Raw genomic sequence first — 25,645 nt, forward strand, 5'->3', positions numbered from 1 at the left:
CTACTAAGCTAGTTTTTTCACCCATGATGTGAACCCATGTTTGTGCTCTTTTCTCTCCCTGTAGGTGAATGGTACCAACGTGAACATCCCAGTGACCCCAGCTACAGGTGTGTCAGTGTTGAAGTCTGGGAAACACTACACAGTGGCTATGAACTTTGGCGTGACAGTACGCTATGACGGAAACCACTTCATGGACATCAAAGTCATCAAAGAGTGAGTCAAAACAGCTGTTGGCTTTGCAGAACACACACACACACACACACACACACACACACACACACACACACACATACATACGTACACACATGGACCACATGTGAAATAATGCTGTATAATACTTTCATGTATCATCTGGGATTTGTTGCTTTTATCTTTTAAAACGTCTGTTGTTTTACCCAAAATTAAATCAATCAATCAATCAACCTATTCCTCACTGCAGTTATCAGGACAAGCTATGTGGACTGTGTGGTGATTACAATGGAGACTCCAAGGATGACTTCCGCAAACCTGACGGCACACTGGTCACCAGCCCCAACGACTTCGGACACAGCTGGGTCACTGATCCAAAGTGAGTAAAACAGCTTCTCAAACTCACACACACACACACATCCACACACACACACACACACACACACACACACACACGCTAATACATTCTTTCTCTCGTTCTCTTCCCTCTCTGTCTGTCTCTCATTTTCTCTCTCTCTCTTTCTCTCTCTCTATCTCTTTTTATCTCTCTCTGCTCTCTCTCTCAGACACACACACTCACACACAGTGGACTGATGTGTATTCTTTCTCTCTCTCCCCCTCAGCTGCAACAAGCCCAACACCACCACCCCTGGCTGTACTATTGAGGAGCAGGACAGATACGAGAGCTCCGCCTACTGTGGCATGCTATTGGACAAGAATGGACCCTTCGCTGTCTGTCACGCCAAGATCAACCCCAATGTGAGTGGTCATCTGGTTGCCATAACGTTGTATAGAATAGTGTCATAATAACCATGGCATAGAGTACTGTAGTATCATATCAGATAGCATCTCTTAACTATAGATGTCACACAAAACTGATCAAGGCGAAACTAACAGCCTTAAACTGTGTGTGTGTGTGTGTGTGTGTGTGTGTGTGTGTGTGTGTGTGTGTGTGTGTGTGTGTGTGTGTCTCAGAGTCACTTCAAGGACTGCCTGTTTGACCTGTGTGAGCTGGATGGTGCCCAGCCCATCCTGTGTGAGGCCATCGAGGCGTACGTGAACGAGTGTCAGGACCGCGAAGTGACCATAGGATCCTGGAGGAACAGCACCTTCTGCCGTGAGTGGACAGGAATGATGATGATGAGGATGGTGATAATGAGGATGAAGATGAGGAGGAGCAGGATGAGAGTGATGATGATGATGATGAGGAAAATGATGATGATTATGATAATGCAGATGAGGAGGAGCAGGATGAGAGTGATGATGATGATGATGATGATGAGGAAAATGATGATGATGATGATGATAATGAAGATGAGGAGGAGGAGGATGATGATGGTGATGATGATGATGATGATGATGATGTTGATGATGATGATGATGAGGATGATGATGCTGATGAGGAGGAGGAGGAGGACACAAGTTATTGTTATTTATAAAACCATTACTTTAGGATAGTCATTGTTCATAACAGATTTCCTTCCATCCTCTCTCCCCCTCCCCCTCCCCAGCTCTGACATGCCCCCCCAACAGCCACTACGATCCCTGTGCCGCCCCCTGCCAACCCACCTGTGCCACCCAGCCTCCCATAGGGTGCGGTGGTCCCTGTGCAGAGGGATGTGTGTGTGACCCCGGCTACGTCCTCAGTGCTGGCAAGTGTGTGAGGGAGGACAGCTGTGGATGCAAACACACCAACGGACAGTACTACGAGGTGAGGAGGCTGTGTGTGTGTGTGTGTGTGTGTGTGTGTGTGTGTGTGTGTGTGTGTGTGTGTGTGTGTGTGTGCATGTGTGAGGGAAACATCTCACTTCAACTCAGTCGCCCTCTCTCTCTCTCAGCCTGGGGAGGAGTTCTACATGGAGAACTGCCAGGTCAAGTGCAAGTGTAACTCTCCGGTCGTCACCTGTGCTGCTTCAGAATGTCCCCCGCAGACTGAGTGTAAGGTGGAGGGAGGGGAGCTGGGCTGCTACCCCACCAGTAAGTCTGATTAACACACAGAAGAACTCACAAGGCCAGATTCACAACACACATTTAGCCTTATCATATAACAGGGGTGTCCAAATCTATCCCTCCCAGTGCTCAATCGTTGGCCAGTTGAAGACATTAATCAGTCAAATAACTGCCAAGAAGAAAAGCAAACCAGCAGTACTTCTGATCTTGAGGCCTGGATTTGAATAACCCTGGCATACAGAATACACTTACAAACCCTATGGCCATAGGTTAGTCTAGCTTTGAAACTAGACACTACAGACTAATGTACTTATTCCGTCTGTCTGTCCCCTGCTCCAGGCTCTAAGGAGTGTGTCATCTCTGGAGATCCCCACTACAACACCTTCGATGGCAATTTCTACAGCTTCATGGGTACCTGCACCTACACCCTGGCCAGAACATGCAAGAACAACACAGGTATGGCCCACCAATCAATCAGTCAATCAATCACTCTATCAATCTGTGTATTCACCTGTGGCTTCATAAATCTATGTTATGTAAGTCTATTATGTCTGAGTTCCCTGGTTTAATGTAAGTCTAGGTTCTAAGTTCCTTGGTTCTAAGTGAGACTGTTAACTCAGGGTTCTGTTGTGTTCTCACACTTGGTTCTATTGTTGACTAACCCTGGGTTCTGTTGTGTTCTAATTTCCCTCCTTCTATGTGGGACTAAACCAGGGTTCTGTTGTGTTCTAAGTTCCCTGGTTCTATGTGAGACGGTTAACCCTCGGTTCCTTTGCATTCTAAGGTCCATGGTTCTCTGTGGAGGGGAAGAACGAGGAGAGAGGCGTGTCCGGCGTGTCCTACCTCAGGAAGCTGTACGTTACCGTCAACGGAGTCACCGTTACCATGATGAAAAGCAGGAGGACTCTGGTCAGTGCTAACACACGTGTTATTAAATATTTCTTACCTCATGACTATCAAAGCAACAGTTATTAGAATGTAACTGTCATATTAACACACTTGTATGCATAGAATTACCATACAGTTACAATTGTAACATTTCAGCAAACCCATTTCAAGTGCTTTTACCACATACTTTCAAAAATCTATATTTTCTCAGAAATTCCCTTATTGTTTTTCTGTGATCTAGGACATTACTTATACCACATCTATAACATGCGTTTACTCTTTTTACTGACCAAATTTTCCTTAGCGCTATGTTACTGCTATAATAAGGCTTGTTTGGGCTTGGGTGTTACATAGCAACTTAGAAATTGATAAGGGAAATTTGGTCAGTTGCCCAATTGAAAATATGAATGACTTTAAATATGAATTTCTCTTAAACGTGCAATGTTGAGAAGTTGGACCACATAATATGAATGTACATACATTTATGTAAATAATGAGCCCAATAATGACTGCTGCCAGTTCATAGTCATAATAGTGCTTTTCCTAAAGCCTTTAGGAGTGGGTGGCCTTTTAACTATAACTGACATTTTGTCATAATAGGTTCCCTGTGCATCATCACCCCTCATCCCAGATGTGTACCTATTTTCTCCATATCTCCTAGGGATCTCCTAGGGATTTGTGAAATTACCCACACACGCCTTTTTAAATTATGTTTTATCTCTCTCTCTCTCTTTCTCTTTATCTCTCTTTCATGGTATTTTATACCTCTTTCATTTTCCGTCTGACCTGTATTCCAGTAAATCTGTCAATCATCTTGTCCTTAACCCTTTTGATACGCTTTCCTCAAGATCAGCAGAGTTGTCCTTGAACTCTTGACCGTTTTATCCTCCTAACAGGGCTCAAAGATCACAATCCTTTGTTTGTCAGCAGCTTACACTCTCTCTTTCCCTCCATTCCTCCCTCTCTCTTCCACTCCCTCTCCAGGTGAATGAGCGGCGTGTATCCCTCCCTCACTCCCCCTCTCCGCTCATATCTGTCTCACTGGCGGGTCAGTACATCACCCTGCAGACGACCTTCGGCCTCAGGGTGCGTTGGGACGGGAATCACTATGCCCAGATCTCCGTGCCCAGGTGGGTACAGGCCAGGGACGGACACAGGAAACAGCTTCCTTTTTATTTTACAGGAAACAACTTCCTTTACTTTTCCACTTCACAAACATTACACTTCTTAAACTCCCCAAAAGATCAGAAGAGTTCCAATCTATCAGAGGTCAGAAAATAGATCTTGAAATCAACTACACTAAATCCTCGAAGATTCTCTAATGCCCTCCTCCATTGATGACCTCTAAAACCCTCCTGTCCGAATACTACAGAGCTTTAACACCTTAGAGTGGCTGATGTCACATAGCTGTTCTAGAACCCTAAAGTGTCTGAATCATAGAAATATAATGAGTTGAGCGGACATGCCCATTCAAATCAACATTCCATAGTGGGTGTACCGATGGCCATCTTTTGGCGTACCTTTTGGAAGTTTTACTTTACAGATTTATTAACAACCAACTCAGCTCAACTGACATTAGAGTGTTCAGTCAAATGATGCTCAGTTGCTATTATGCCACCTCTGAATGTGTAGCTTCTCTCTGTGTTCTACATATGCAATAACAATGATAACCATGGCAATTATGTATTCCATTTCGTCCATCTTTTGCTGTACTAGCCATATTGCCACCTTCTGAGGCAGCATGTCCAGTGTACTCATTGTATTTCTATAGGCTGAATGTTTCAGAGATGTTATAGAACCCTAGAGTGGCTGATGTCAAAGAGCTATAAAACCCTAGAGTGTCTCAAGTCACAGAACGATTATTAAACCCTAGAGTGGCTGATACCCTGATGTTGTTGTTGTGATTCTCTATCCATCAGTTCCTACTCAGACCAGATGTGTGGTCTGTGCGGAGACTATGATGGGAACCCAAACAACGACTTCACCAAGCCAGATGGCTCACTGGTCGGAAGCTCCGATGACTTCGGCAACAGCTGGCAGACGGAGGACGATGAGGATGACACGTTAGTACCCAAGTGTTTAACTCCCAGTGTGGGAATTATCTCTGTTTCTGGACTCTGGATGGACTAGGGAATATTTCTTCACAGTAATGAACAGTATGTATGTAAAGTATGTATTAGTAGAAGTATAAAGAGGATGGGGCTGCAGTGAATACATGCACTAATATACCAACTCATACTTGCATGTATCTGTGCATGCATGCATCACTGGGAGGCTTGGACAATAATGTATTGCCTACCCTCTTCTCTTATATTCTGTCTGGAGCAAATAAAACATTGTATTTGAATTGGTACCATTGAACTACATTGGTGTTTACTAATCAGGAGTAGACTGTACTTACATGGTAGTGTTGTCTCTTTGTTTCCCAGGTGCAAACCTGACACCAGCCCAGACCCCCCCTGTGACCCCCAGTTGGAGGCTGAGGTGTCCAAACCAGAGAATTGTGGGAAAATAACTGACACCAAAGGTCCATTCAGGTGAGCAGACAGGAAGTGACATAATTACTGATGTATTCAATCATATAGCCTTTATGTCATATAGACACGTCACACAGAATCAAAATGATAGTTGTACTATGCTTGGCCCCGAAATGTAATTGGGACATGCACAACTAGCCATACATATTTTCTCATTCAATAGGAGAAAGTGATTTATTGCTTGACATTAAGTGTGTTTACTTATTTATTTTACATTTACATGTACATTTACATTTACATTTACATGACGCCTTTATCCAAAGCGACTTATAACAAATACATTTGTTTAAGTAAGTGAATCATCTATCCATCAGTCATCATAAGATAAAGTAATCAATGCTCAGACCAGGGGCCATAGGCAGTCACAATGCTAGAAGAAGGATTTTTTTATTTTTTTATTTTATTTTATTATTTGATAATCTGATAAACTAGAGACGGGGTATAGTGCAGTGGGTTTGGGAGGAGAGGTAGCAGTGTTGGTGCGAGGTAGAGGGAAAGAGCTGCTAATGTCATCAACCTTCTTTTCAAAGTAGGTGACAACGTCATCTGCAGACAGGGAGGAGGGGAGGAGGTGGGTTGAGGAGTGAGGAAAATGTGGAGAACAGTTTCCTTGGGTCATTGGAATGGTAGTAAGAAGCTTTAGCAGCTGATACAGAGGAGGTGTAGTTGAGGAGTAGAGAGAGATAAGGTTTTAGGTCATCAGGAAGGCCAGATTTTCTCCATTTCCTCTCAGCTGCCTGGAGCCCTATTCTACAAGCTTGCAGGGTTTCAGACAGCCAGGGAGCATGTGGAGAGGATCGTGCTGGCCTTGAGGTCTGTGGACAGAGAGAGTCGAAGGATGAGGAAAGAGTGGACAGGAGGGTGGAGGAGGCTGCATCAGTGGATAGAAGGGAGAAGGATTCAACAGAGGGTAGGAGGATAAGACAGAGGAAGAGAGAGCAGTGAGTGAGAGGGTACGCAGGTTGCGACGAGAGGATACAGTGTGGGTAGAGACTGACTGGGAGGATTTGAGAGGAAGGTAGAAGGATACAAAATGATCTTCTCTCTCTCTCTGTCTCTCTATCTCTCTCTCTCCCTCCCTCTCCTCCTCTCTCTCCCCCCTCCCTATAGAGAATGTATCAGTGTGGTTGACCCCCATCCGTTCTTCCAGAGCTGTTTGTATGACATGTGTCGGTACCAGGGCCAGCAGACGATGCTGTGTGACCAGCTCCAGGCCTACACTGACGCATGCCTTGGCGCAGGCGCCAAAGTCCACCAGTGGAGGGAGCCAGACTTCTGTCGTAAGTCTCATAGACAGACAGGCAGGCAGTCACACAGAGTTCAGACACACGCACACATGCACACACACGCATGCACAGACATACACTGATACACACGCACACATACACACACACACACAAACACACACACACACACACACACACAGTAAATTTACTGTAGACAGAATAGAATGCACTGTCAGCCCACTAAACCACGTCATCAACAGACTCTACTGTTTTTCTTCTTATTCCTGTAAGACTGCCATGATTCTCCAAGTCACACACACAATCACAGAGAGCTTCTTTAATCCTTTTAATTAAACTAATCCTTAGAGGAAGGAGAAGGTCACATTGAGGTTGGTATCCCTGTTCCAAGTTACCCCTGGCACAACACACAATGTCTTGGCACACTCACACACACACACACACACACACACACACACACACACACACACACACTCACACTATCTCAGTGCTCAAGCTATCAGAACTCATACACAGTCTTTACTGACTCTTGAGTGTCCCATGTGTAAACCAACTATGGTGACTGAAGTGCTGTTCCATATGAAGTGCTCATTAAAGACGGAGCACAGTAGAAATAAAACACTGAATACAATGAGGAGTGTTATAGACAGACAGAATCCTAGGTTATCTTGTAACATCTACTCTCCTCTCCTATTTCCTCCCTCGCACCCTCCCCTCCCCCTCCCTCCCCTGCCCCGTCCCCCCAGCGCTGACCTGTCCTCCTAACAGCTCCTACTCCATGTGTGTGAGCTCCTGTCCTGAGACGTGTCTGGGGGTCAGCGGACCCTCCGGCTGTGAGGACGTGTGTGTGGAGGGGTGTCAGTGTGACCCCGGCTTCATCCTGAGTGACGACAAGTGTGTCCCCCTCAAAGACTGTGGCTGTGTCGACTCCTCTGGGTCCTATCACCCTGTAGGTCCCCTTACACCTTAATAATATCACTGTTAATGCCCACACTGAAGTAACCAATGCATGTGATAGTTATCACTCTCAAAGGATATGTGTGAGAAATGTGAAACAAAATGTAATACAAATGCTGTACTCGTTTGACTGATGGGAGCTGTCAGGTAAGCTCACTTTGTGTGTGTGTGTGTGTGTGTGTGTGTGTGTGTGTGTGTGTGTGTGTGTGTGTGTGTGTGTGTGTGTGTGTGTGTGTGTTTCAGGTGAATGATGATTGGTATTTGGAGGGGTGTAAGGAGAAGTGTGTGTGTCCAGGCGGGGGGGTGATCCAGTGCCACAACACCACCTGTGCCCCAGTAGAGAGCTGTCAATTGCAGGACGGAGACTATGGATGTCACCCACTGGGTACTAACACACACACCAACAACATCACTGAACATGAGTCATTGTACAGGGCAAACTAATCCAATCCTAGCTCAAGTATTTGAAAGTATTTGACATGATGTATGATGTATTTGTATTTGACCCGAGGTCTACAACCAAGTGCTTTGTAAACACATAGGCCTGCTGATCCAGAGTGACTGACTGAACTCCCCTCCTCCTCCCTCCTACCCCCCCCCCCACTCTATTCCTCCTCTCCTCCTCCTCCCCCTCCTGCTCCTCTCCCCCCTCCTCCTCCTCCTCCCCCCTCTTCCTCCCCCTCCTCCCCTCCTCCTCCCCCCTCCTCTTCCCCTCCTCCTCCCCCTCTTCCTCCTCCTCCTCCTCCCCTCCTCCTCCCCCCTCCTCCTCCCCCTCCTCCTCCCCCTCCTCCCCCCTCCTCCTCCCCCTCTTCCTCCTCCTCCTCCTCCCCCCTCCTCCTCCCCCTCCTCCCCCCTCCTCCTCCCCCTCCTCCCCCCTCCTCCTCCTCCTCCTCCCCCTCCTCCTCCCCCTCCTCCTCCTCCTCCCCTCCTCTCCTCCACTACAGAAACAGGAATATGCTCCGTGTCAGGTGACCCTCACTACATCTCCTTTGATAAGAAGACCCACCACTACATGGGCGCCTGCTCCTACACCCTCACCAAGCCTTGTAATGTCACCTCTGGCTTGCCGTACTTCACCGTGGACACCCAGAACGAACACAGAGGCAGTAACAAGCGTGTGTCATACGTACGTGCTGTTGTGGTCAACGTGTATGGTCTCACCATGATTCTGGGCAAGGGACGCAAAGTACAGGTGAGGAACATTGATGGGACATTATCCAGCTTCCATTTGTCTGCAATGTTAGCTATTTACCACATTTTTTAAATCTTTTTTTTATTACTGTATTGCCTCTGTTTTTTACTTGTCAAACGTTAGTATTTAGATGAAATACTTAAGATGATAAAAAAAAATAGACAATGACAATACATTCTTATTATTAATGTATACATGAAATACTAGAGAACAAAACAGAAGTTATCAGTGTCCACAACTCTAATCAACCCCCCCCCCCCCACACTCTTCCCCCCAGGTGAACGGCACTCTAGTGACCTCCCCTGTGACCCTGCCTAGCGGGGTGAAGATCTACCTGAGTGGGAAGTTTGTGGTCCTGGAGACAGAGTTTGGTCTGAGGGTCCGTTTCGACGGGAACCACCATGCTGATGTCACCCTGCCCTCCTCCTACAACGACCTGCTTTGTGGACTCTGTGGTAAGGATAAGTCTGATCAGTGAAGAAGATCATCAATAACCAATAATGAATGATCAATGACGAGCTGATCGAGAGACAGCCAAATACAAAACAAAGCACTGTGTAGCTGTGTCTACAGGGTCAAACAGATTTATCAAGACAGAATACAGTAGAATAGAACAGAAAATAATATGGAATAGAATAGAAAACTGTACTAGACTAGACTAGAATGGAATAGACCCCAACCCAGCTAAAAGTATTTGGTGTTCAAGTATTAACTGGTTGTGTGTCCCTGTAGGAAACTTCAACAGCAATCCTAATGATGACAACCTGAAACCAGACGGCAAACCAGCCGCCAACACCAACGAGCTGGGAGAGAGCTGGCAGGTCCCAGACGACCGCCCAGAGTGAGTTAAACACACACACACACACACACACACACACACACACACACACACACACACACACATGTATGCACACACACACACACACACACACACATACTTGAGAGACACCGCGAGAATGAGGGTCAAGGGTTAGAACAGAGGGAAGAGTCAAGAGCTTAGTCTCTATTCTCCAACAGAGTTAACTTTTCTATCATCCTCTTCTTCATCAACATTGATACATAAGAGGCCTGGATATGTTAGGGTTAAATCTTCTTTTAATTCCCAAGATGTAGGAAATATTAAAGAGGTTTAATTTCAATCCTTGAGTATGACGCTGGTATTCTTCTCTTTGTTAATCCCTCCATCTCTCTCTCCTTCTTCAGCTGTACTCACGGAGGAGGAGAGGAGGAGTGTGATGATGATGTCGAGGAAGGCGCTCAGAGACCAACCAGCTGTGGCATGATCACAGACCCCAATGGTGAGACAGCAGCTTAACACACACACACACACACACACACACACACACACACACACAGATAAAAGATCAAATAAATGCACCCACGCATGCAAGCACCCACACACACACAAGCACACACACACAAGTACACACACACACACACACACACACACACACACACACACACATACGCACACACACAGATAAAATAAATGCGCCCTCTCATGCATCACACACGCACACATACACTGAAAGCTTTTAATCCACTGAATATACAAAGAGTACTGCTGTTGGACAGTGTCACCGTGTAGGCCTAGCCTTCTCACAAAAACTGCACACATGTTCTCGCAAAACGCATCTCACAGTACACTACCTCAGTACAGAGTAGGCTCATTGTAATGTATGGAATGGAATGAGGAATGGTATCTTGATGTGTTTGATACCATTCCTCATTCCATTCCATGCATTACAATGAGCCTGTCCTCCGCTACCTCCACCAGCCTCCCCTGCCTCAGTATCTCTCAGTCCTCTGACTAAGAACCCGTGTCCACTCCCTCAGGTATCTTCAAGCCGTGCCATGCAGTGGTTCCCCCCGGCCCCTACTTTGAGAACTGCGTGTATGACCAGTGTGCCACTGGTGGAGAGACGGTGGCGCTGTGCCAGGCTGTAGAGAGCTACGCTGACCTGTGTGCCCAGGCTGGGGTACCCATCGCCTGGAGGAACAACACCTTCTGTCGTAAGTCAGGTTAAAACCAGCTCACCTGTCTGTAGGCCATCTTCAACACTCGCTTGTCCACCTGAAGCATCAGTAGAATTATTGATCATCATTTTGATCATCATTGATTATCTTTGATTATGAGTTGATCTCAAGACCATCACAGCACTGATGGTGTGGCTAGATATCGGATCAATTAAATAGGATTACCTGGAAGTGTGGATCCTGTTCACACAGTGGTCCAGTGTTAGACTGTTGAGAGTTCAGAGAGCACCAGCACTGTGGAGGAGATGTGCAGTATCTAGTACCATAATAACCCACATCCCTCTCCCCTCTCCTCTCCTCTCCTCTCCTCCCCTCCCCTCCCCTCCCCTCTCCTCTCCTCTCCTCTCCTCCCTTCCCCTCCTATCTCCTCTCCTCTCCTCCCCTCCCTTCCCCTCCCCTCTCCTCCAGCTCTGAAGTGCCCCCCAGGCAGCCACTATACCCCCTGTGGCTCGGCCTGCCCATCCAGCTGTCAGAACCCTGGGTCCAACAGCAGCTGTAGCCAGCCCTGTGTGGAGGGGTGTGTGTGTGACCCTGGCATGGTGCTCAGTGGAGACAAGTGTGTTCCACTCAGCCAGTGTGGATGTACCGACCACAACCACAACTATAGACCGGTAAGAAATACCTTATTTTTAATGTAACCTTTATTTAACCAGGATGTTACATTTACATTACATTTTTTACATTTAGCAGACGCCTTTATCCAAAGCGACTTACAACAAATACATTTGTCTAAGTAAGTGAATCATCTATCCATAAGTCATCATAAGAAAAATAAATCTATGCTACGATCAGGCACCATTGGCAGTCACAATGCTAGAAGAAGTAAGAATTACTTTTTTTCCCTTTTTTTAAAAATGTATTTACAGTAGAGAAACTGTACAGGGGAGTAGTGGGGATGAAGAGGTCTTTAGGAGGGACAGTTAAGATGTAGCCTGAAGAGATGGGTCTTCAATCTATGGCGGAAGATAGGTAGTGACTCTGCAGCCATGACAGCAGTGGGAAGCTCGTTCCACCAGCGGGGCGCCAGGACAGTGAAGAGCCGTGACCGAGTAGCGCGGCTGCTGTATCCACGTAGAGGCGGCGGTGCCAGGCGGCCAGCCGAGGTGGAAGAGCGCAGTGATCGGGCAAGGGTTTGGGGGTTGACCATTGCTTGCAAGTAGAGAGGGGCTGTTCCCTTTGCCGCCCAATAGGTGAGCACCAGGTTCATGAATCTGATGCAACCTGCTACCGGGAGTCAGTTAAGGGTGCGAAGGAGGGGGGTGACATGGGAGAACTTGGGGAGATTGAACACCAGATGGGGGGCAGCATTCTGGATGAGCTGCAGAGGCCTGATGGCAGAGGCGAGGACCCCGGCAAAGAGTGCATTGCAATAGCCAAGGCGGGAGATCACAAGTGTCTGGACCAAGAGTTGTCCTGCTTCTCTTGTGAGGAATGGACGTGCTGTCGCTGTAATGTTCGCCGCACAGGATTAGTGGTTATCAAGGATCACCCCAAGACTCTTGGCTGTCTGGGAGAAGTCATGGAGAGGGCAGGCTTTCCCAGGGAGGAAGAGCAGCTCAGTCTTGATAAGGTTGAGCTTGAGGTGGTGGGCTGACATCCAAGCAGAAATGTCTGCAAGACACGCGTTGCCACCTGTGAGTCAGAGGGGGGGAAAGAGAGAAAGAGTTGAGTGTCATCTGCGTAGCTGTGGTAGGTGAAACCATGTGAGGAAATTACCCAGCCAAGAGATTTGGTATAGAGGGAGAACAGTAAGGGCCCTAGGACGGAGCCCTGGGGGACCCCAGTGGTGAGGGCTCGTGGAGAGGACAGCGATCCTCTCCACGTAACCTGGTAAGAGCGATCGGCCACGTAGAATGCAAACCAGGAGAGTGCAGAGCCAGAGATGCCCAATTCTGAGAGGGTGGAGAGAAAGATCAGGTGGTTTACTGTGTCGAATGCAGCGGACCTCTTCACCCCCACTGTTAATAAATAATTTAAAAAAATAATAAAATAAAATAAAAAACTGCCTTCTGGCATTATGACTGCCAATGGCCCCTGGTGTGAGAATTGATTACTTTGTCTTATGATGACTGTTGGATAGATGATTCACTTACTTAAACAAATGTATTTGTTGTAAGTCGCTTTGGATAAAGGCATCTGCTAAATGTCATAAATGTAAATGTAAAAAGGAGGTCTTTGGAAATGGATTGGAGAAGGGGGGGGGGTAGGATCGAGAGGGCAAGTGGTTGCCTACTTGGATGTGACCAGTTTTAGAATATCAACAAGGGAGGGAAAGAGCTGATAAACCAGAGACCTGCGTCCGTTTAGCCAACGATCAGTTAACAAACAGATGTTTCACCCCTCACTCCAAATGTATTTAGATGTAGTCCAAGGTGACTAGACACTTAAATCCCTTGCAGAATACTTTCAGCCCATCCCACTGGAGATTGACTTCAAACAGATTGCTTTCAATAGAAACTAGATAAAACTAGATAAAAAATACTACCAACAACAATTTTTAACAAGATTAAATTAACTTACAAACAGTACATACACGTACCATAGAATGTACTCTTACTACGTACATGATAAAAACAGTAGGTTCTCTGATTATCGATGCTTGCTCATATTTTTATGTGTACCTGTGTGTGTGTGTGTGTGTGTGTGTGTGTGTGTGTGTGTGTGTGTGTGTGTGTGTATGTGTGTGTGTAACTCAGGTGGGAGACAGCTGGTTCACAGAGCTGGACTGTTCGGAGCGTTGTATGTGTAACCAGGGCAACAACATCACCTGTGAGCCTTGGCAGTGTAGCCCTGCCCAGGAGTGCAAGGTGCTGGAGGGACAGCTGGGCTGTCACTCAACAGGTAAAGGACATGCCCACAAACACCTTTTCTATACGCTTCATCATCCTATCTACATTCTACATTTCTACATCATATTTTGATCAAAGCCATACAGTACATTAAACATATCTGTGTCCTCATTTGTAAGTGATTCAAATGGAATTCTTTAATCTATATGCTGGTAAAGTGACATGTGTTGTCTAATATAATATATATCTATATATGTAACTGTGACCAGTCACTAATATAGCTAAAAACCGATTTGTGAAAATAAATCTTCTAACCTGCACAGTTTAACACTGTCTCTGTGTCTGGGATGATGGGGAAGGCAACATAATGGCAACAAATATTTCCATTTTCATGTCAGTTTAGCAACACTGAATGTCTGTTTCCAGTGACATTCCACATTACCAGCGTATTCTGTTGCATTGACAGTGATATTTAGGTCTGAGGGAACTTAGCCCAAACAGCTAATTAACTGTGATCGTGTGTGTCCCTAGGCTTGGGTGTGTGTCACGTGGCTGGCGACCCCCACTACTACACCTTTGATGGCGTCATGCACACCTTCATGGGCACCTGCACCTACACCCTGGTTGAGGTGTGTACCTCTGTCCTCTCTTCATAGTTCTCCCTCCCTCCCTCCATCCTTCCCTCCCTCTTTATTCTTTCCAACACACCCCTTTTCCCTGTTTAATCCCTTCACACATCTCTCCTTCTCTCTTCTTCCTTCCCTGCCACCAACTCTCTTTCTTTCTCTCTTTCTCCATCCCTCTAACTCATCCCTCTCTTTCCCACCCTCCATCCCCTAACCCATCTCTGTCTCTTTCCCTCTCCTACCATTCCTCTGACTCATACTTTCTCTCTCTCACTCTCTCTCTCTCCCTCTCTCTCTCTCTCTCCCTCTAACTCATCCCTCTCTCTCTCCCTCCATCTCCAGATGTGTAACTCCACCAAGGTTACGCCCTTCCGTATCGTGGCGAAGAATGAGGAGCGCGGCCAACCAGAAGCCTCCTACGTCAAACAGATCGACATCTTCCTCCCCAACGCCAACATCACCCTCATGAAGAGCCGCAGAGTCCTGGTGAGGAGGAGGGAGGGATAGAGGGAGGGAGGGAGGGATGGAGGCAGGAAAGGGGGGATGGAGGGAGGAAGGGAAGACAAAGGGATGAAGGGGGTGATAGAGGAAGGAACTGGGGGATGGAGGCAAGAAAGGGGGAATGAGGGGAGGAAGGGGTGGACATCCATACCAGTGTTTGATTGACACCTTTTTTTCATAAATGTAGCTTAATGAGTTTTAAGAGCAGCCATTACTATGTATTGAGAAACCACCACCCTAATGTCATAACGGATTATTGACCATTACTAACCCTGCCCCTCCCCCTCTCCTGCCCTTCCCCCTATTAACTCCCCCCCCCCCCTCTACCCTTCTCTCCTGCTGCGTTTAGTTGAATGGACGCAGGGTAAAGACCCCTCTGGACATCGCAGTTGCCGGGGCAAGGGTCCTGAGTAGCGGGGTCTACAGCATGCTGGACACAGACTTTGGTCTGAATGTGAAGTTTGACGGAGTCCATCATCTGGAGATTACCATCCCTGGAGAATACTTCAACAAGGTACTGGGACTAGTGATGATGATGATGATGATGTTGACGATGATGATGCTTCTCTATTCTATTCTATTGTACATATAAGTTATTCACACATAGCCCAGTCCAAACTTCCACATGTGTATCCATTGCCATTGACTTCAATGACTTACGAGAAATCACAGCTCTATCACAGCTCTGACACCTGACCCTCCCCCCCCCCTCCTCCCTCCAGGTGTGTGGTATGTGTGGGAACTACAACATGAACGCCTCAGATGACAACCTGATGCCAGATGGTCAGCCAGCGAAGGATGTGATGGAGCTGGGGAACAGCTGGAAATCTGAGGGAGACAGTGACCCAGGGTCAGTCATCCCTCTCCCCCTATGGCATCACATAATGATCTCCTCCCTCCACACACACACATGTACACACACACACACACACACACACACACACACACACGCACACACACACACATAATGAAGACCTCTTACTCTACTACACCTGACCAAACACAACATACATAGGTCCAATACAATATAGTATGTAGATTACTGAGGTAAAGGTATTTGAGGTGGATTTTATTTAGCAGTTTGCACCTTTTTGGATTATTCCATTGGTTACATTGTACCAAGCAACTTTTATCAAGCAAAGCTCAAATACATGAAAGCATTTGACATATATACACACTGCAGTGTACCCCCCCCCCCCCCCCCCCCTCGACAGCTCCACCGTCAACATCCCCCAGCCAAGCATCTGCCTCCCCCTTCAGTCATGAATGTTTTAGACTCTAGTTCATCAATAATACACCACACCACTGTGCTGAGCTAGTTCACCTGCTAGTTCACCTGTTCACTGTCTATACGAATGAAAACGAATGAAAACAGAATGAATGAAAACAGTTTACATACTATAGCTGGTTACGGGTCATTGATCATCCTGATCATATTGAAAGGGGACATTACATATTTGGCCTCTCTCTCTCTCTCTCTCTCTCTCTCTCTCTCTCTCTCTCTCTCTCGCGTGCGCGCTCTCTCTCTATCTATCTCTTTCTCCCATCCCTCTAACACTTGCCATCATCCCTCAGTTGCCAACCAGACCAGCGTCCCAACGTTCACCCGGACTGCACCCCAGAAGAAGAGAAGGAGTTCGAGGCCCAGTGTTCTAACATCATCCTGTCCGACCACTTCAAGCCATGCCATTCTCTGCTGCCCCCGGAGGCCTTCCTGGGGAACTGCGTGTACGACATGTGCGAGTACGACGGTATGCAGGCCACGCTGTGTGACAACGTGGAGGCCTATGCCCAAGCCTGCCAGAGCGCTGGAGTCACCATCAGCTGGAGGAACAACACCTTCTGTCGTAAGAGAGGGGAGGGAGAGGGGGAGGGTGGGGGAGAGGAGGAAGGAGGGAGAGAAGGAGGGAGTCACCAATGTGTTAAAGTGTGAGATGTGCAATGTGTACCGATGTATCATAACCCCTCTCTCTTCTCTCCCCTCCCCAGCCCTGCCCTGCCCTCCCGATAGCCACTACTCAGACTGCAGCCTCCCCTGCCCCCCCACCTGCTCCGACCTCTTCCCCATCTTCTGCCACCTGCCATCTACCACTTGTGTGGAGGGCTGTCAGTGTAACGCAGGCTTCGTCCTCAGCGACGGGAAGTGTGTCCGTCTGGACAAGTGTGGCTGTCTGGACGAGGACAGAGAGTACCATGATGTGAGTCTGACCGACTCACACACACTCACACACACACACACACACACACACACACCTCCTTGGTAGTCCCTCGTAGTCAAGGATGATGTCAATCAGGCTTTGACCTTACCGCCATGGGTGACCCTACCAGGAGCATAGCATCTTAGCATCAGCTATGCTCTCGGGTTCATCGGGGCACGCAAGCCTTTCCACCACAACAAGGTGTTGATCCATGGAAACAAACACACACATACACACCCACACACACACTAGTGTGGATTCAGCTATCCGAAAACAATCAAAGTAAACACAATTCAACAGTGGTTCAATTGTGCATGTGTGTGCGTTCCAGGTGGGAGACTCGTGGGTGACAGACCACTGTGAAGACAGATGCACCTGTAACCTAGGGGGCAGCATCACCTGTATGGACTATGAGTGTGACGACAAATCTGTGTGCACCCTGGACAAGAACGGAGAGCTCTACTGTAAAGCTGAGAGTGAGTGTCCAAATCTAGCCCCTAATATTCCCCCCCAATTCAACCCCTTTGTGTTTGCTGCCATGCTACCTGTCCTACCCTGAATACCATAAGTAGATATAAGTAACTAAACACCATGTTGCTTCACTTTGATTGGTTGAATACTTCAGAGCCGAAACAGGGAACAGTTTGCTTCTCTTGCTGAATATTAAAAAACATGTATGTTAATAATCCATAGTTATACAGGTCATACTGTATCTGTGATCCATAAAGCTATCTCTAAACACAAACAATCTCTCCCTCTCTCTTCTCTCTTCATGCCCCCCCCCCCCCCCCCCCCTCTCCAGGGTTCGATAAGTGCAGTGTTTCCGGAGACCCTCACTACCGTACCTTTGACAGGTTCACCCACCACTATCAGGGTCCCTACACCTACGTCCTAACCCAGGGCCACAACCTGCCCTCCTCCCTCACTGACCTCAAGGTGCGGGGAAAGAACATCCGCCGCGGGGGCAACCGCCGCATCTCCTTCCTGGACGAGATGTTCATCGACGTGTACGGGGTTAATGTCCGCTTCCAGCAGAAGAAGAAAATACTGGTGAGTTGGATGGAGGGAGGGAGGGAGGGAGGGGGGGGGGGGGGGGAGGGAGGGAGGGAGGGAGGGAGAAGGATACATGAATCGTACTGGGCCGTTGGCATACATGAGGAAATTAACATTGTGGTGCCATTTTTCTATGAATGTTGTGGCATTCATAGAAAAATAGACGTAATAGTCATATTCAGACACTGTGTCCTAAATGGAGCCTTTTTAGCAATGGCTGAACAATGGGTTGTGGCTTTCAGCATTGGTTGGTTACAAGAGAAACGTCTCTCTCTCTCCTGTGCAGGTGAACGGGGAGCGTGTTTCACCCCCTCTCAGTCCGGAGGACGGCATCACCATCACCATGAACTCCAAGAATGTCCAGCTCACCACCGACTTCGGGCTGACGGTGCGCTTCGACGGCAAGAGTCACGGAGGTGAGGGGGGGGGGGGGGGGAACACACTACAGAAGCCATGTTCACTCATAACAACTACATAGATGGATCTTTTATGGGAAAGCAATAAAGGATCTCCACATCTGGTGGTCTACATACCAGTGTTACTGGGACTTCATTAGATGCAGGAAAACAACACCATGGCCTCTACTATGGAACTATGGAACAGGGAAGGGATGCTCGTTAAACTGATACATTCTCTCCCTTCCCCACTTCCCCCATTTCCCTTTTCTCTCTCTCTGTCTCTGTCTCTCTCTCTCTCTCTCTCTCTCTCTCTCTTTCTCTCTCTCTCTCTCTCCCTCTTCTTCCCTCTCTCTCCCTCTATCCTTCCCTCTCTCTCCCCTTCACTGTCTTTCTCCATCTCTCTCCCTCTCTCCTTCCCCCTATCCCTCTCTCAGAGGTGGTATTGCCCAGTACCTACAGGAACGTTGTGAGGGGTCTGTGTGGGAACTACGACGGGTCCTCCAGGAACGACTACATGAAACCAGACGGAACGGTCACACGGAACCTGGATGAGTTCGGAGACAGCTGGAGAGTGACGGACAGGCAGGGGGCGGGGCCAACTACCTCCGACCTGCCCCAGAGGGTACACCTGCACAGGTGAGACAGAACCAAACAAACATACATGTATGCATAACATATCAATAACACATGATAAACTCATAATTTGTTGTTTAGGAGAATGACATAACTGTACATAGTAGCCTAATTATCACTATAAATCACTTTCTGTCCCTCCACATCTCTGTGTGTGTGTGTGTGTGTGTGTGTGTGTGTGTGTGTGTGTGTGTGTGTGTGTGTGCATGTAGGTGTGAAGTATATGTGTAAGCCTTAAGCACCTTTTCCTCAGCCAACTTTTCCTCTCTTTTGTTGTACTTTCGCTCTCACTTTATTATTCTACCTCTTCCTCCTCCAACCCCCCTCCCCCCTCCCCCCAGGCGTGAAGCGGAGACAGAGCCAGACTCAGGCTTTGAGACGTCAGGCTGCTCCCAGGCCCAGCTCAATGAGTTGAATGGGAACAGACAGTGTGGAGCTCTGTCAGACTCCACTGGTCCCTTCGCTGCCTGCCACGCTACTCTACCGCCCAAGACCTTCCAGGAGTGAGTACTTTACCCACAGACACATTAGATTCTCAGTCAAGTATGTGTGTGTGTGTGTGTGTGTGTGTGTGTGTGTGTGTGTGTGTTAAGATAATGTGTGTTTAGATATGTGCATGCGTTATCCTTGACTCCTTGCTGTATCTTCAACTAACAGACTCATGTGTCGTGTGTGTGTGTGTGTGTGTGTGTGTGTGTGTGTGTGTGTGTGTTTCAGGGACTGTTTGTTTGACCTGTGTGAGGAGCAGGGCAGTCCAGATCTGAGGTGTGACAGCTACGATGTGTACGCCCAGGCCTGCCAGGAGGCTGGAGTCACTCTGGGAGCCTGGAGACAACAGCTCAGCTGTGGTAAGACACACACTACTACAGAGATGTTTACACACACATATGCAAGCATGCATGCACACACACACACACACACACACACACACATACCAATGCAGTACAGTTGTCTGTCTGTGTGTGTGAGTGTCTAACCCCCCCCCCCCCCCCCCCCCTCTCTCTCTCTCCAGTGATGAGCTGTGTAGCCAACAGCACCTACTCTACATGCATGTCCCCTTGCCCCGCCTCCTGTGCCGACCTGGCCTCGCCCTCTGAGTGTGACCTCACGGCCTGTGAGGAGGGGTGCCAGTGCGCCCCTGGGTTCGCCATGAGCGGGGACAGCTGTGTGCCCTACACCCAGTGTGGCTGCACCTTCCTGACCAGATACTACCCTGTAAGTCCGTCCTCTCCAGAGGCTGTACCCACACCTGTATGTTTCCCTAATTCACACTACAGAACTGAGCTGAGCCAAGCTGAGCTGTGCTAGGCTGTCATGGTTACACATCCACCCTGGTTGGTCTAACAGCAGTAGAGGACAGTGTGAAAAGAAAATATCTGAGACAGCACAGTACGGTTCCGGTTGACCCTGTAGTGTATAAAGATACAATGGAACATATGGAATAGTCCTAAAACTATAAGCAGCTCCGAGCATAATCAAGCACACCTCAAAGTCTGGCTGGACCATAGCTTTAGTCTGGTGTTACAGTTGTTTGTTGTTTGATGGGAAGCAGAAAGACAGTGAACTGGAATAAAGAGGTTACTTACAAACAGTGTTTGCCTAAATAGTGGGTTGTGCATCAGATATTTTTGGCCCAGGTTTAAGAGGACTGAATCTGAGGACTTGGATATGTGAAGTAGGTTGAATAACAGTTACATCACTTCTAAGAAGAGTTCTATCTGCCCACTGGTTCTACTCCCAGCTATCACTGGTGATTTGGCTTGTATGGTGCAGTGTGTATAACACTCTCTCTCTCTTTCTTCTCTCTCTCTCCCTTTATTTCTTTCCTCCTCTCTCTCATTTCTCTCTCTCTCTCTCTCTCTCTCTCTCTCTCTCTCACCTCCACCCCCTCTCTCTGTAGCTGACGGAGAAGTTTGTGACAGAGGACTGTGCGCAGGCTTGTGAGTGTACCACCACAGGTGCTGTGTGCCACCCCAAGACTTGTGCCAGCACACATGTCTGCACCATCTATGAGACCAAACGTGACTGCTATGAAAGTGAGTGTGTGTGTGTGTGTGTGTGTGTGTGTGTGTGTGTGTGTGTGTGTGTGTGTGTGTGTGTGTGTGTGTGTGTGTGTGTGTGTCCTCTATGCATGCATTTGAACAGTACACACAGTACAGTTGCAATAGTAACAGTATATGAGAAATAAAACTGGTACTGTAATTGCCTATCATAGTAACTGTTTGAGTAACTCTGTCTCCCTCCCTCATTCTCTCCCTCCCTCCCTCCCTCCTTCTCTCTCTCTCTCTCCCTCTCAGAGAGTGCGTGTCTGAGCAACCCCTGTTTGAATGGAGGGAGCTGCTCCGTGGCCTCAGGAGACTCAGGCTTCACTTGTGTGTGTGCAGAGGGCTTTGAGGGCAGTCTGTGTGAGGTGGAGAAGACAGAGACCAGTGGTGGACTGGGTACGTCACTGGGCCTTATTGTATACTGCATCAAATTCTCCCCCTCACCTTGAAGCATGTTTAGAAACATAAACAAAGGGAATCTGAGGTCCAAAAAGACTACCTCTCTTGGTACTCAGTTTCAGCCAGGCTGAGCAGCTTTGTGGTGCTCCTTTTCCTGAGTAAATTAGTAACAAAACCACAGAAAGCAAAAGAAGTGGAAGATAATTGATAAAGATGATTGGATAATTAGGCTTTTCATTGACAATATTGGTTTTCCTATACAGCTATCTAAGCCTAGAAATCTTTTTGATACACCTATCTAAGCCTCTAAACTCTCTCTAAACCTAACAAGATGATATTGGGGAAGATAGTGCAGTCTTGTCTACTCATTCTGTCCTGTGATTGATCAGACAAGCTCGTGTTGATGTGTGTGGTAAGAGTGTGTTGTGTATCTGTCTCTCTCCACAGATAAGCAGACGATCATCCTCATAGCGGTCCTGGTGCCTCTGGGTTTCATCCTCATTGTGCTGATGGGTGTGTGTTGCTACAAACGCAGGGCAAAGTAAGTCCAGCTATTACTGTCTCGACACACCTATTGTACCCTAAAGACACACTACACACTTCACTGTATGTTCATTCTTCAAATCAGAATGAATCCTAACTATAGGTCCATGTCATTGTGTGTGTGTGTGTGTGTGTGTGTGTGTGTGTGTGTGTGTGTGTGTGTGTGTGTGTGTGTGTGTGTGTGTGTGTGTTAATGAATCCTAACTCTAAGTCCATGTCATTACAGCAGCAGAACAAAGGAGATGAGCGAGGCAGACAAGCTTCAAATGGGGTCAAGTAAGTGTCTGTCTCAGTCTGACCTCATCGAAAAATACTGTACAATCAAGTCAGACTACTAAAACATTATTATAGCCACTATAATCATTGTAATCTTATTTTGCACATATTTTTGTCAACCACAATGCAAATCTTACATCTCTCTCTCTCTCTCTGTCCTCTGCTCTCTCCGCTCTCTCTCCTCTCTCTATCATCTGTTTCCAGGTGTTAAGTACTATAAGGTGCATGACCTTAAGAAAGAGGAGAAGGTGACTCATTTATGATGAGAGGAAGAGAGAGACTAGTGTTTCATGTTTACTGGTGTATGGATGTACAGAAGACACACACACACACACACACACACACACACACACACACACACAACCAATTAGATTTTAACCTTTTATAACAGTGACCTACTGTTAAGAGAAAGAAAGCCTACATGAACTCAAATCAGAATATATTGCCACCTCAATGTTAACATTTGTCCCCATACTGTTATCATATTATGTTATTATGTTTATTTTCTTTCATTAACTTATTGAAGCTTTTATTGTTGTAATTTTGGTAGGAGATGAGTCATGTAATTCAGGGAAAAGTGTGATGAAATGCCTACTGTATACTTAAGAGAAAACTCTTTTTTGAAACGAATAAATTATATTGCTGCAAGCAAAGTCTTCCTTTCTTACACTACTGTATGCAAACACACACACACACAAAATACAACACACAACACACAACACACAAAATACAACACACAACACACAAAACACACAACACACAACACACAAAATACAACACACAACACACAACACACACAACACACAACACACAACACACAAAATACAACACAGACCTTCCTGATTGCATTTATTTATTTTGCAAGAGTGCAACAAAAATGAATGACAAAAAACACATTTTAGCAACACTTTTGTTACAAAGTCAACACTTTTTTTTCAACCCACATGTATTTGATTCAAGGCAACCAAACCAAGACCAGAAATAAGGCCAGTGATGACATCACAGCAGGTGACACAATACAGAAGAGAACAGTGAACTGTATTCCTTGGTTGTGTTTCCCAAGGACACTGAATGATACATTAAAAATAAAGTGCTTAACACAACAATGGCAGTTAAAATAAGACAACATATACATAAACGATCCTATTGTGTGAGTTACTGTGGTCAGAGCACTAACAAACAATAAACTATTTTCAGTCTAATGTGAAATTAATGGATGAAGTAACTTTGTTACTCAAGTGCTCCGCTTCTGTGGGAACACTGGAATAGGAATTGGAATGACTTTGTTGTTTCCAGGTAAAGAACATAAATACATAAAAGGAACAAAAGCAATATAACACAACCTCTATGAATTAACTTGTACATGCTCCTCTCAAGTGTCTCATGGTAGGGTCAAATGAAAACTAAACAAGCAAACAATGTTGTTACTTTCAGATAAATGTCCAGGATGCAGATATATAAGACAGTCAAACAGAATCAACAGATGCCTCCTCTGCTCTTGAATGCTCTACTCTTGTATAAAGAGAAACAAATGACAAATCATTCGAGAGTGCCTCGAGCTGGACACGTAGGCTAAGCCTCACATGCAACGCAGTGTTTTGCGATTGCAAAGTGGCATCTGGTTTCCCTCTCTGTTCTCCAAGTGATAGTTATCTACACTATTCAAAGAGCACCTTGTATACTCTGTACCCCATTTCCACAGATATACAGTTTTTACACAGTTGAGTGCACCGGCTTTTCTGCTTCTTCTGAAAGATGAGGTGGTTGGTGGCTGGAGTGTGCCGGTCCACATGACGCCAGCATATGAACACCCAGTACAGGCAGGTAGGGTCCAGAACCTCCAGGTCAAGTCATAGTATTACTCAGTAGATACATACACACAAAGTCACATTTTTGTTCAGATTGTTTGAAATGCCAATTTTCATTAACTTGAGAGCCAGAGAGGCTCATTGCAATTGGTCAATGGATGATGAAATTAGATACACTATAATGACGATATGACAATATGATATATGAAAATATATCCAGTGTTTAGGCTCATTCAGACGCATAAAACCAATGCAACTTTGTACTTACAGTACTTTTGTACAAACACACACACAGACATACAACCATTGTTCGATGTTCTCAGCACAAATGTAAACATTCAAAAACAAACAGTGTCTCTACCTCTAAAGCACCTAATCTGGATTTGAATCCACAACTAAATCCACATCAAGTATAAAAGGCATAACGACAGCAACGTATCAACCTATACAATCAAAGGCTTTCTGCCATAACTTTCCCCATGCAAGGACATCTACGGTGTGTGACGGTAGGTTGAGGCACAAGGAAAACAAACCTCATCAAAGTCAAGTAGGTAGTAGTAGTAGGACATTGAAATACATTGTTGTGGATGTTACAGTATATCATATGTGTACTGTACAATGGCCATAAAACAGAGAGCCAATGACATGTCTGTCAAGAGTCATCAAGAGCTTGTCACATGGCTTAAATGTGAATGTGACCAAGAAAGAAACATAGCATGACTTATTCAAATCGCCCCTTCGCTAAGGCTAACAGGCTGTGTGTGTGTGTGTGTGTGTGTGTGTGTGTGTGTGTGTGTGTGTGTGTGTGCGCATGCGTGTGTGCATGCGTGTGTATTTATGCACGAGAGAGGGAGGGACAGCGTGAAAATGTCATGCTGTCGATTGGAATGAGTATCGTATGGACAGCGAACGCCAAGTGGGATGAAGTTGCCCCTAAACGCCAAGCTAAGGTTAGTTGTGAAGGATTAGGGGAGGGAGGGTAAGCTAAGGGAGGGAGGGAGGGAGGGAGGGAGGGGGGCAGGGGAGGGAGAGAGGGAGTGATGGATGGAAAGAGGGAGGGATGGAGAGAGGGAGGGTAAGCTGACCCGAGATCTCTGCCAGCAGGCAACTTCTACTCACAGCAAATGCCACTGTGGCATCCGCCCAACACTGTAACAACTCAAGGGAATGAGGGATGTTTGGACAGAAGCCTGCGTGTGTGTACTTTGTGTGTGTACTATGGAGTGTGCAGGACTATGTGTACTACGGAGTGAGCAGGATTATGTGTACTATGGAGTGAGCAGGACTATGTGTACTATGGAGTGACCAAGACTATGTGTACTATGGAGTGTGTTTGAAAATTAGAAGACTTTCAAGCCACAGTAAGGCTGACACAAAATGAA

General features: G+C 46.6%; 1 protein-coding gene across 1 annotated transcript in view; it reads left to right on the top strand.

The window, feature by feature from the left end:
- Positions 1 to 22,666, top strand: part of zanl (zonadhesin, like) — a gene marked incomplete at both ends in the record, with an annotated part of 35,362 nt that extends 12,696 nt beyond the window's left edge. The window contains 38 exons of the mRNA XM_083671774.1: positions 65 to 213; positions 440 to 568; positions 813 to 948; positions 1,165 to 1,306; positions 1,701 to 1,900; positions 2,028 to 2,166; positions 2,479 to 2,595; positions 2,924 to 3,048; positions 4,012 to 4,157; positions 4,947 to 5,090; positions 5,457 to 5,564; positions 6,675 to 6,844; positions 7,555 to 7,757; positions 8,009 to 8,150; positions 8,710 to 8,957; positions 9,235 to 9,412; positions 9,690 to 9,798; positions 10,161 to 10,255; positions 10,794 to 10,970; positions 11,403 to 11,605; positions 13,691 to 13,835; positions 14,315 to 14,412; positions 14,752 to 14,895; positions 15,260 to 15,424; positions 15,633 to 15,760; positions 16,486 to 16,757; positions 16,900 to 17,108; positions 17,440 to 17,584; positions 17,911 to 18,158; positions 18,448 to 18,577; positions 18,994 to 19,195; positions 19,534 to 19,695; positions 19,910 to 20,040; positions 20,205 to 20,407; positions 21,093 to 21,228; positions 21,490 to 21,633; positions 22,084 to 22,177; positions 22,660 to 22,666. Of these exons, the coding sequence (XP_083527900.1) occupies positions 65 to 213; positions 440 to 568; positions 813 to 948; positions 1,165 to 1,306; positions 1,701 to 1,900; positions 2,028 to 2,166; positions 2,479 to 2,595; positions 2,924 to 3,048; positions 4,012 to 4,157; positions 4,947 to 5,090; positions 5,457 to 5,564; positions 6,675 to 6,844; positions 7,555 to 7,757; positions 8,009 to 8,150; positions 8,710 to 8,957; positions 9,235 to 9,412; positions 9,690 to 9,798; positions 10,161 to 10,255; positions 10,794 to 10,970; positions 11,403 to 11,605; positions 13,691 to 13,835; positions 14,315 to 14,412; positions 14,752 to 14,895; positions 15,260 to 15,424; positions 15,633 to 15,760; positions 16,486 to 16,757; positions 16,900 to 17,108; positions 17,440 to 17,584; positions 17,911 to 18,158; positions 18,448 to 18,577; positions 18,994 to 19,195; positions 19,534 to 19,695; positions 19,910 to 20,040; positions 20,205 to 20,407; positions 21,093 to 21,228; positions 21,490 to 21,633; positions 22,084 to 22,177; positions 22,660 to 22,666 (5,823 nt within the window). The remainder of the gene's footprint in view (positions 1 to 64; positions 214 to 439; positions 569 to 812; positions 949 to 1,164; positions 1,307 to 1,700; positions 1,901 to 2,027; positions 2,167 to 2,478; positions 2,596 to 2,923; positions 3,049 to 4,011; positions 4,158 to 4,946; positions 5,091 to 5,456; positions 5,565 to 6,674; positions 6,845 to 7,554; positions 7,758 to 8,008; positions 8,151 to 8,709; positions 8,958 to 9,234; positions 9,413 to 9,689; positions 9,799 to 10,160; positions 10,256 to 10,793; positions 10,971 to 11,402; positions 11,606 to 13,690; positions 13,836 to 14,314; positions 14,413 to 14,751; positions 14,896 to 15,259; positions 15,425 to 15,632; positions 15,761 to 16,485; positions 16,758 to 16,899; positions 17,109 to 17,439; positions 17,585 to 17,910; positions 18,159 to 18,447; positions 18,578 to 18,993; positions 19,196 to 19,533; positions 19,696 to 19,909; positions 20,041 to 20,204; positions 20,408 to 21,092; positions 21,229 to 21,489; positions 21,634 to 22,083; positions 22,178 to 22,659) is intronic.
- Positions 22,667 to 25,645: the final 2,979 nt, after the last annotated feature.

The sequence above is a fragment of the Argentina silus genome (genome assembly GCF_951799395.1).
Source record: "Argentina silus genome assembly, chromosome: 1".
Taxonomy (NCBI): domain Eukaryota; kingdom Metazoa; phylum Chordata; class Actinopteri; order Argentiniformes; family Argentinidae; genus Argentina; species Argentina silus.